This window comes from Vicia villosa, linkage group LG7 (genome assembly GCF_029867415.1).
Source record: "Vicia villosa cultivar HV-30 ecotype Madison, WI linkage group LG7, Vvil1.0, whole genome shotgun sequence".
Taxonomy (NCBI): Eukaryota; Viridiplantae; Streptophyta; class Magnoliopsida; order Fabales; family Fabaceae; genus Vicia; species Vicia villosa.
In genome coordinates, this window is record NC_081186.1 from 107,828,298 (window position 1) to 107,839,060 (window position 10,763).

Consider the following 10,763-nt stretch of genomic DNA (forward strand, 5'->3'; position numbering starts at 1 on the left):
ACAATCATCCTTCTTATTTCCAACGAAGCATTCACACACGATGTCGCCATTCAATCGACAAAGCCACCCACCAATAACCCCCATCAACCCAAACAACAACAAGAAGGACAACAAACTCTATTACGGCAGCGCGTTAGTGCATACACAAGACTACGAAGAATTACAATAAACTCTTAGGGATGATGGTGATGATGATACTCTAGGGACCTTGTATCAAACATCTCATATGAATCAACTAAGACTTATATGTAAAAGAGTACATCGGGGTATGGAACCAGTGATCTGTACGATCAACCGATTCGTTATCATTAGTGTAAAAAATATTTTCGTATGTAATTTAATTTAATTAAAATACAAAATAAAAAAAGCAACACATATACGTCAATTAAATTGACTTAGCCATTGTTGACTCCTTTGAATTAACATACTCCTTTTATTTTATTTAAAACATGAATATTTTAAAAAATATTTAAAAAACATAATTATTTTAATATTTTAACGGGAAAACATGATTATTTAAAAAACAATTTAAATATTTTTATCTGTTGTTACATCTAGAGAGAATACATATAATATTTTTTTTTTTTTGAAGTTTCTCCGCCTACAAGGATCTAGTACGTATAAATATTTCTAATCATAGATATGAGAACTTAGACAATACTGTCCTTCCCCAACACTGTCATCCATAACTTCGAGTAAATGGTACAGCACATTATATTTGTACAATTGTAGCTACTTAACAGTAACAATATTAATTAATCACAATAATCCCTTTCCTCCACTCACACACTCTCTCACTCACTCCCACTCCCACTCCCACTCCCCTGCACTCAAATCCACTTTATCTTCTTTAAATCAAATTCTCTTCGCACTCCCCTCAGTAACATACACCCCTCTCAAAAACAATGTCTCCATTATTCCCTTCTCTCATTCTCCTCTTCTTCTTCTTCACCACCCTCACGTTCCCACCACCTTCACTCTCACAAACCTCAACCTTCATCATCCAAGTCCAACACGACTCAAAACCCTCCATTTTCCCATCTCACAAAAACTGGTACCAATCCTCCCTCTCCTCCATCTCAACCACACCAACCACCATCATCCACACATACGACACCGTTTTCCATGGCTTCTCTGCTCAACTCACTCCTCAACAAGCCCAAAATCTTGAACTACTCCCCCATGTTATCACTGTCATACCAGAACAAATCCGAACGCTTCACACAACGCGTTCACCTCACTTCCTCGGCTTGAAAACCGCCGACAGAACTGGACTTCTCCATGAAACGGACTTCGGCTCGGATCTCGTTATCGGAGTTATCGACACCGGAATCTGGCCGGAGAGGGAGAGTTTCAACGACCGTGAGCTTGGTCCTGTTCCGGCGAAATGGAAAGGACAGTGTTTAGCTGGGAGAGACTTCCCGGTGAGTTCTTGTAATAGGAAAATCATCGGAGCTAAATATTTCTCCGGCGGGTATGAAGCTACCAGCGGGAAGATGAATGAGACTACCGAGTATCGTTCGGTGAGAGACTCAGATGGACATGGGACACACACCGCTTCTATCGCCGCCGGGAGATATGTTTCTCCGGCGTCTACTTTGGGTTTTGCGAAAGGTGTTGCGGCTGGGATGGCTCCCAAGGCTCGACTTGCTGTTTATAAAGTTTGCTGGAGCGGTGGTTGTTTTGACTCTGATATTCTTGCTGCCTTTGATGCTGCGGTGGCTGACGGTGTCGATGTGGTTTCTCTCAGTGTCGGTGGGGTGGTTGTTCCGTATCATCTTGATGTAATTGCTATTGGTGCTTTTGGAGCTTCTGATGCCGGAGTTTTTGTTTCTGCCTCTGCCGGGAACGGTGGTCCCGGTGGGCTTACTGTCACCAATGTAGCTCCTTGGGTGGCTACTGTCGGTGCTGGGACTATAGATAGAGATTTTCCTGCGGATGTCAAGCTTGGAAATGGGAAGGTTATACCTGGAGTTAGTATCTATGGCGGGCCGGGGTTAACTCCGGGTCGGATGTATCCGATTGTGTATGCTGGGAGTACTGAACACGGTGGCGAAGGTGGTGATGGTTATTCATCTTCGCTTTGTTTAGAAGGTTCTTTGGATCCTAAGTCTGTGAGAGGAAAAATTGTTGTTTGTGATAGAGGCATTAATTCGAGAGCTGATAAAGGTGAAGTAGTGAAAAAATCGGGTGGAATTGGCATGATTTTGGCTAATGGAGTGTTTGATGGTGAAGGGTTAGTGGCCGATTGCCACATTTTACCTGCTACATCGGTTGGTGCAATAGGCGGCGATGTAATTAGAAGTTATATTGCCTCCGCGGATAAATCGGTTGGATCAGTACCGACCGCAACTATTGTGTTTAAAGGAACTAGGCTTGGGGTTAGGCCAGCTCCTGTGGTCGCTTCATTCTCAGCGAGAGGGCCTAACCCTGAATCGCCCGAGATTTTGAAACCGGATGTTATAGCACCTGGTTTAAACATTCTAGCTGCGTGGCCAGACAAAGTTGGACCTTCTGGTATTGCGTCTGATCATAGAAGGACCGAGTTTAACATATTGTCGGGTACATCTATGGCTTGTCCTCACGTTTCCGGTTTAGCCGCATTATTGAAAGCTGCTCACCCTGATTGGAGTCCAGCTGCCATTAAATCAGCTCTTATGACCACTGCTTATACGGTCGATAACAAAGGCGATCCAATGTTGGATGAATCTAACGGAAACGTTTCATCCGTGTTTGATTATGGAGCGGGACATGTTCATCCCGAGAAAGCCTTGGATCCTGGTTTGGTTTACGACATCTCAGTTTACGATTACGTCGATTTCTTGTGTAACTCAAATTACACCACAAAGAACATCCAAATAATCACAAGAAAAACTGCAGATTGTCGCAATGCTAAAAAAGCCGGACACTCCGGAAACCTGAATTACCCATCATTATCTGCAGTTTTTCAACAATATGGAAAACACAAAATGTCTACACATTTCATTAGGACTGTGACCAATGTTGGTGACCCAAAATCAGTTTACAAAGTAACAATCAACCCACCTGAGGGAATGGTGGTAACTGTAAAACCAGATACATTGCATTTCAGAAGAATTGGTCAGAAATTGAATTTCCTTGTTAGGGTACAAACCAGAGAAGTTAAGCTTTCACCTGGAAGTTCATTAGTTAAAAGTGGTTCCGTAGTTTGGTTTGATGGAAAACACACTGTCACAAGTCCTTTGGTTGTGACAATGCAGCAACCTCTTGATTAGAGTCTTTTTTTCATGTGTAGAAATTTTGGCTTTTTATCCCATCTTGTGATGATAAATTAGCTCAATATGTATAATATATTAATATGGAATGTGTTTTCAGGTGTTTCAATTCTAAGAATGTATATTTTTTTGATGTTGTAAAATTAAGAATGTATGTAATGTAACAAATGTTTGTGTTTGGAACAGGACATGTATATTGGAAAGATCCTTTTCCTTTTTGAGTAAATTATGTTGAATACTTTTTAGGTATGTATATATTTAGAGAATATTTGGTAATGGCATCATTGGCATGTGCATAAAGAAGATGGTAATGTTTTTATGCAGAAAGAAGCTTTGTGGTAGAAGAAACCAGATTGTAAACAAACACTAACTACTTGGCAGAAGCGTGGATACTGTGATTGTGACAAACATGTTACATGACAGGATCCTTTGAAATATTTGAGATTATTGTATTTTGCTGCTGTTGTTTTGTGATGATCACATGATATACTGTGACCATGCAAAAACAACATTGGCAGATAATAATATCAGACTTTTTTTATTAAGAAAATGACAAGAGTGTGGCCTACAATTTTAACATAAGAATCTTGTGATATCATTAGGATTGACTAGTAGGGTTTGGTAATGAAATGGAACAATTTAAAATTACTTTGAAAGGGTTTATGTGTAATTGTGTATGATTAATTTGTTGAATTTAGTTTGTAAATTAAATTATTAAAATTTAAGGTAAAGACTTGAAAATTACAACATTCCAGTCACTCAACTTTTAATCACAATCGGATTAAACAATAACTTTAATAAGATATTGTCAATATAAAGTATTAAAAATTTGCAAGACTGAAGTTGTTGTTAATGGTGTTGACAAATTTCAATGAAAAGAAGGAGGTTCTTCTCTAATGACAATAATAGTGACTGTGTGGAAGACTACACAGAAAGTGAAATTCTTGTCAAATCTTCAAATAGTTCGTATTTTGAAATTTATTATGATCGTAATGTGTTGTAAATTTTTTTATATATTATTTTCTAGTTGTCAATCAATGAGAGTGATTTTTAGAATTTCTCTTGGCGATTTTTCACAACTTGTAAATTATTTTACACACACCATAAATTATTTGTAGAAACACTACATAAATTAATCTATAAAGTGATTTTTTTTTATGTATGTTAGTTGAATACATTTATGGCTAAATTATCTCTAGGGTTTTTTAAGTTATTTAATTGTAACAAATCAGTCATTTAAATATTTTTAGTTATATGTGGGTCCTTTATGTTAATTAACGCATGCACTGTTGACCTATTTCTACTTTATTTTGTTCTATTAATTTTATTTTAACTTCTAAAATTCATATTAAATACGTTTTTGGTCCAAAAATTATGAAAAATTCCTAAAAATATTTCTTCTCATTTTACGCTTCGTGTAATTTTTTGAGAATCATATTTTCTGTTTTACTATTTTTCTTTAATTTCTACTTTACGTTCATTTTAATTATTTTAAAAATACTTTTATGCACCAAAAAAATCTAAAATTTTTATTATAGGATTCAATGATGCTCTTTGACCTATGTTACGTGACGTATCAGTACCATTAATGTCACTTCAACTTTTTTGGAAAGAATTTTGAGAAAAAAATCAACAATACTGGCGTTAATTAACATAAATGATTAACATGTAGCAAAAAAGGACTAACTTGTTACAATCAAAACATAAAAGACTAACTTGTTACAATTAAAAAACTTCTTATAAAAAAAATAAAAATAAAGAACCAGGAGGTAATTTAGCCTACATTTATATAAAAGATATATAGCTATTAATTTCGTATTAACCGAATGAATAGTTTGTTTGAATTTTATATTACTTTTAACCGAAGAAATAGTTTCTTCAAATTGTCTACCAATACCATCGTCCTGCAGTGACCTGCTTATGTAATTGATGCACTTATGAAGCATATGGACCCATGAGGTACGTCAACCATCCATGATTAATGGCAAAGGTGTTCACTGGTGCTTCAAGAGATTCAATTTATTTGACCATAAAACACAGGCATTCAATTTCCAGACCCACCCTCTATAGTCCACTGTATCAATGCTTGACTTTTGGCTGGATGCAATCATCCAAGTTAGGGGTAATTCGCTATCCACTCAATTAAATAAAAATGATATTTATGCACGTTTCATATATGTCTCTGGATATTTATTGCATAACTATTTATAAAATTTTGAAGTATTTAATGACTAATATCCATGTATAAAAAAACACAAACTAACTAAATTTAACCGCAATTAATGAACTAAACTTATGCACTGCTAACTTTCTGAGACTCAATTTTCTTTTGTAATATTCGGGTCCCATTCCTTTTTGTTTAGTTGTAGATTCAATGAACTGAACTACTAAAGAATAAAAGTTCAAGAAATTTAAATTCCCAAACCACTGAAGGAGGGACAAATCTTTCATCATAACTTTGCCTAAAATCATGGACTGCGCGATCATAGAGCGGCCATAACTCCGATCATGATGGTTGTGGCCAACACCACAAGAAACATAACAAAAATGATTAGAGTCTGATTCATGGTGAGCATTGGAGGTGTAGACTTATTGCTTGAATTTATCCAAATGTCAAAGACAATTTTTGGAGGACAATACCAAATGTCAAGCGACTTTCGGCAGAGTCAATGAAGATCTGTGATCAAGTAATCTATCTTTGATGATGACACACATTTTTAAGTTATATCAAGTCTCATCATGGAGAAGATTCAAGATTCCACTAAAATGATAAAGTCAAATATATTCTAATAAGAAACTTGAAGATTTAGAGTTGTGAAAGAGAGTAAATTTGAAGTTTGTCTTGCCTGTGTCGAGTGATCTATTTCTGTAAAGGTATAATATTAACTCTTGAATTACTAAGGCAAGTCACATACACACTTTCGAATGATTGAAAAAGCCTATATAATTTTATTGTAACATCCACAAAACTGTTTTGTGCCTAACTAATTGATAAGAGACTCATTCTAGTCAAATAAGAGGGTTTTTACATGGCATAATCGATTATCCCATTAGGATTAATGGTTGGGTTTTTTAATAAATGGTTTGGTATGAGAAAAATTAACTATTAACAGTTCGATACAATTTGGAATTTTGAAACAGTATATCAAATCAATTATTATGATTCGGTTCGATTCTGAATAAATTGAAACGGTTCGGTTCAATTCAAATTTATTTTTATTATTGTTTAATTTAGTTCGGTTTGATTTTTACAGTAAACCATATCAAGAACAACTCTACATATAATATTGGCGATTGAAAACTAAAGGAAAAACACAAACTATGGAGAAGAGGAATTGGTTGAACAAACAAGTGAAAATGAAAATGATAAGCTAAGAGAAAGGAGCAATAACTTGCATGGTTCTGGTGAAAGAAATTAAGAGTTGGAATAAAGAAGATCTAGATACTTTACACCATCATCTTTACATTATTCTTTTCTGGGAAAGAGCCATGGACCTCTTTCTCACTCTTCATCAATGCATGATGCATATATAGAACTAAGAATAGAAGTTAGAGAATTCATAAAGGTAATTCATTTATCTATTGTGGTAGCTTAGAGATAAAAATGAGTGGCTATTAAGACGAGATAAATATACAAGCTCGCTCTCACTAGAGATAACCAATGTATAAACGGTTGAAAAAATAACAAATATAGAGAAAAAAACAAAAAAACAACACATGAGATTAACGTTAAAACTTTAAAATTGAAGAAAAAACTACGATCATTATCAATAAACAACCGGAGAATAATATTATGTAAAAATTATTACAACACATAATATACCCTCAAATACTATAGGGCATAGGTCCCCAGTACACTCACACTCTCCAAAACAAATATTTAACTACATCTCATAACACTCTAATACAAAAATATAAGAGAACAAAGAAAGTCAAATAAACTTAGTTGAATAAAAAAACGTATCTTTTTTCATACAAAGTTTCATTTTATTTGTATTGGTTTCACATTGATTTCTATCGCATACTTTAAGTTTTCAATTTTCCCCCATTAACAAATACCATACTGCAATCAAACATTTTCCTTGAATCGGGTTGATGGTGACCTCTCTTGGCTAGCTAGCTGTTGTTTTTCTTGTGTCTCAAATTCTTGATGATCTCAACTACAAATTGTCATGGTGTGGGCACCTGAAATAAAAGAAGCTCATCTTTATTTTCAATGCTCCCAAATCTTGATGATCTTAACTACAAGCTGTCATAGTGGGGACCTTAAGAAATAAACTTCACTTATTTTCAATCCATCTTCTATCCCTCTTCCATTAATTTGAAATATTTTTGACAGAAGAGAATCCAAGTTGAACTCACTTTGCATATATAGTGAAAGAAAATTTTGGATTTTATATCATTGTTGGCACTTTAAGGGATACGGACCACTAGAGCATGGGAATAGAAATGCCAATGCATGAAGGTGCTTCATTTTCCAACAAGATCCCTCAAAATTACTATCCCATGGATTTAAATTGCAGTTGCGGTTGTGGGTGTTGTGATTGCAGTCATTGCGGTTGCTGCGATGCGTATTATGGCCATTGCGGTGTGAATTTAAATTATGAAATATTTAAAATACACCATTAAAAAAACTTAATGTTAATATTTTACATTACAAATCACATGTAAATTGAGTTTATGGATTCTCAAATGTTGAGTTGTGACGAAAATATTTGAAGAAACATGGGTGAAGGTGTTTGATGCGAATTCTAATGTTGTTAGACGTGTGATTACAAATTACACCGCAATTGCGGTCCGATGCAGATGTGGAGGCTACCACATCAACAATATTGTAGCCGCAATTGTGGTTGTGTACCGCAATTTAAAACCATATCATCATACTTTATTCATTTGAATAGGGAAAAAACAGTTTTGTAGAATTTATCTATCTTATTTTTTCCTTTTAAATAAATAAGCCAAAATAAATGTAATTTTTAAAAAATCAACGTGATGTGAATTTTTCAAAAGTTGACTTGTGGGTAAAGTCTTAAAATCTAAGAATATGTTTTTTTTTTAAGGTTTTAAGTTTTAATTCTGTCGTTTTTAATAATTATTGTATTGAGTCGGTCTATATAGATTTTATTGAATTAGTCGATCATAAAATCACATATTGAAGTAAAAAAAAATTAATAAAGGTTGAAAGTAGCTGTCAAATATACTTACTATAAAAGGTGTCATTTTTTTTAAAGAAGGAAGAAATAGTCTTGGAATTTGATCTCCCTTCTCAACCTCGAGGTTGAGGTATTTTAAGAGATTTATAGAGCTTGTATTCTTGGACCAGAAAGTGGTTATTCCCCTATTTTAGGAGCATGGAAACCGTTACTACCCCTATTGATCTTATGCAGAGCCGTCTAAAGTTTTTGGAGATCATGTGTAGGGTTGCTATAGTTTAACCATGACAAACAATAGTAAGAGTCTATTTAATCACGATTTAACTTAACCAATATTTTATGATGCCCTATTTTGTTGGAATTAAACTCAAACCTTTGAGTAATTCTTTAATTATCACTACACAATGACAATGAAGGAAACAAGAAAGAAAATTTGGGAAGCAAATGATTTGGGTTTACGAAAATAAAAGGAAGAAGTTGTTGATTTTTCTGGAGAGTTTTTCTTTGCCCACAAACTGTGGAAAACCTCTTATTCACCTGCAGCTGCAAATTCTGTTAATATTCAACTTATTACAAAATAGAAGTTACTCCCTCTATTTATAGTTTTATGTTTGTTTTCTCCCTTAGCCAAAGCCCAAAATATAAAATCTCAAAACAACTATTTTAGACCCAAGTCGAAATCTATGTGTAATAACCTGCTTATAATACTACGACAACTACACACAACTCGACGGACTAAGCTTTTCGGCATACCTTGTGTCATGCAACATGTTGCTTCGACACAAGGAATTACAATTCAACATATTTAACAATAGTTTAATCCTAAAAAATTTCAGACCCTGTGCGGTGTCTGCCTTGCACATCCTCAATGACAACCCTGATCTGATGAAGAACGTGACTATTCATTTTGACTGAGCTTTCATACTATTAATGCCAAAGGACACATCAATCCTCATGTTTCATAAGCGGGTGACGGGTGGTTTGACCCAAATCTAACGGTAGGCGAGTGTTACAGTTAATGTGCGTGCGTTGCGACTAATAGGGGACTATAAAATCACCTTTGAACGGCGTGTGATATTCGCCCGCCCTTAGTGAATTTCATATTGTTTCCTTTAAGTCTTTCTCTTCTAAGATTGGTAAACCTACCGTGGTATAAGGTCAATACAGTTACTCTAATTTAGAGTTCTTGCTTGAAGTAATCCAAGTGAGCTTCACATTCAAAAGTACCTCAACATAAAGGACTATATTCCTATGTAAGTCCCTTAATAATTGCATCAATTTCATCTTGCTCGATTATGAGACCACCAATTGATAGCAGCTAACTAGCAATGGTTTTGGATAGTAGTACTTATAGTTGATTAAAGCAAGTTATTATTTTTCATATTTAGTTATGAGTACTTAAAATACAGAAAACACGCGGGGCTTGGAATGCAAGTGTGGTATAGTTATAAGGAATCTTGCTAATTATGATGAGAATAGTTCATAGGGTGTTTGGACCATTTTGCTATGTTTGAGTTTTGATATCTAATGGAACATATAATAAAATTCAAGTACACAAATAATAGAGAGAATGAGAGGAAGAGATAGTTTAATTCTCTTTTTATTTCTAAAACTGATACATATATTTCATTGTGACTAGGGTGTCTTTATATAGGCTTGTGATCACACTAACGTATTGGCTAAAGAAAGTATGGCGGTAAGGAAAGTATGGCGGGGTACTAGCTGGACACTAAGCTAAGTATCTTAGGTCTTAAGCATATATCTAGCTAAGACTTAGTAATTAAGAAATATTAAAAATATCTACTCAATAGCTTCTATATTATAGAGAACTCTCGATTTAATTCTAACATTGTCTCCTTTAAATCAAGTTCTCAAATTCATCATTCCAAGCATTTTCTTCAACTTATAAAATAATTCAATCTTCAGAGGCTTTGTAAATATATCTGCAATTTGTTCTTCAGTGGGACAGTACTCGATCACCACTTAATTTCTCTGCTATCAACTCTCTTGTCTTGTAAAACCGAATATCAATATGCTTGGAACGTCCATGAAAAACTGGATTCTTACTCAGTGCAATTGCCGACTTGTTGTCGCAATATATCTTTGTAGGACTATTCTGTTTCTAATGTATCAGTTCTAAAATTCTTCTCATCCATACTGTTTGAGTAGCACAACTGGTTGCTGCAATATATTCAGCTTCAGCAGTAGAAAGTGCAACAACGGATTGTTTCTTCGAAGACCATGAAATTGCACCTGTGCCCAAATGAAATGTATACCCTGACGTGTTTTTTCTTGTTTACATATCTCCAACCCAATCACTATCTGTGTCTATTGAAGGATAGAAAAACACTTAGAA

The 10,763-nt window shown here is 34.7% G+C and overlaps 1 protein-coding gene across 2 annotated transcripts; it reads left to right on the plus strand.

Moving 5' to 3' along the window:
• The first annotated feature begins 716 nt into the window (after positions 1 to 716).
• Positions 717 to 3,492, plus strand: LOC131616464 (subtilisin-like protease SBT1.5). 2 transcript variants are annotated; one of them, XM_058887798.1, is made up of 2 exons: positions 717 to 2,375; positions 2,430 to 3,492. In XM_058887798.1, the coding sequence occupies exons 1-2, from the start codon at positions 906 to 908 to the stop codon at positions 3,252 to 3,254; spliced, it is 2,295 nt and encodes a 764-aa protein (XP_058743781.1). In that variant the 5' UTR covers positions 717 to 905; the 3' UTR covers positions 3,255 to 3,492. The 2 variants fall into 2 exon arrangements, with proteins under 2 accessions (XP_058743781.1, XP_058743780.1); XM_058887797.1 differs by having other exon boundaries at positions 720 to 3,492.
• Positions 3,493 to 10,763: the final 7,271 nt, after the last annotated feature.

Bases quoted from the DNA above. Each gene is read 5' to 3' on its own strand.
- LOC131616464 (XM_058887797.1), top strand. From the start codon at position 906: ATGTCTCCATTATTCCCTTCTCTCATTCTCCTCTTCTTCTTCTTCACC.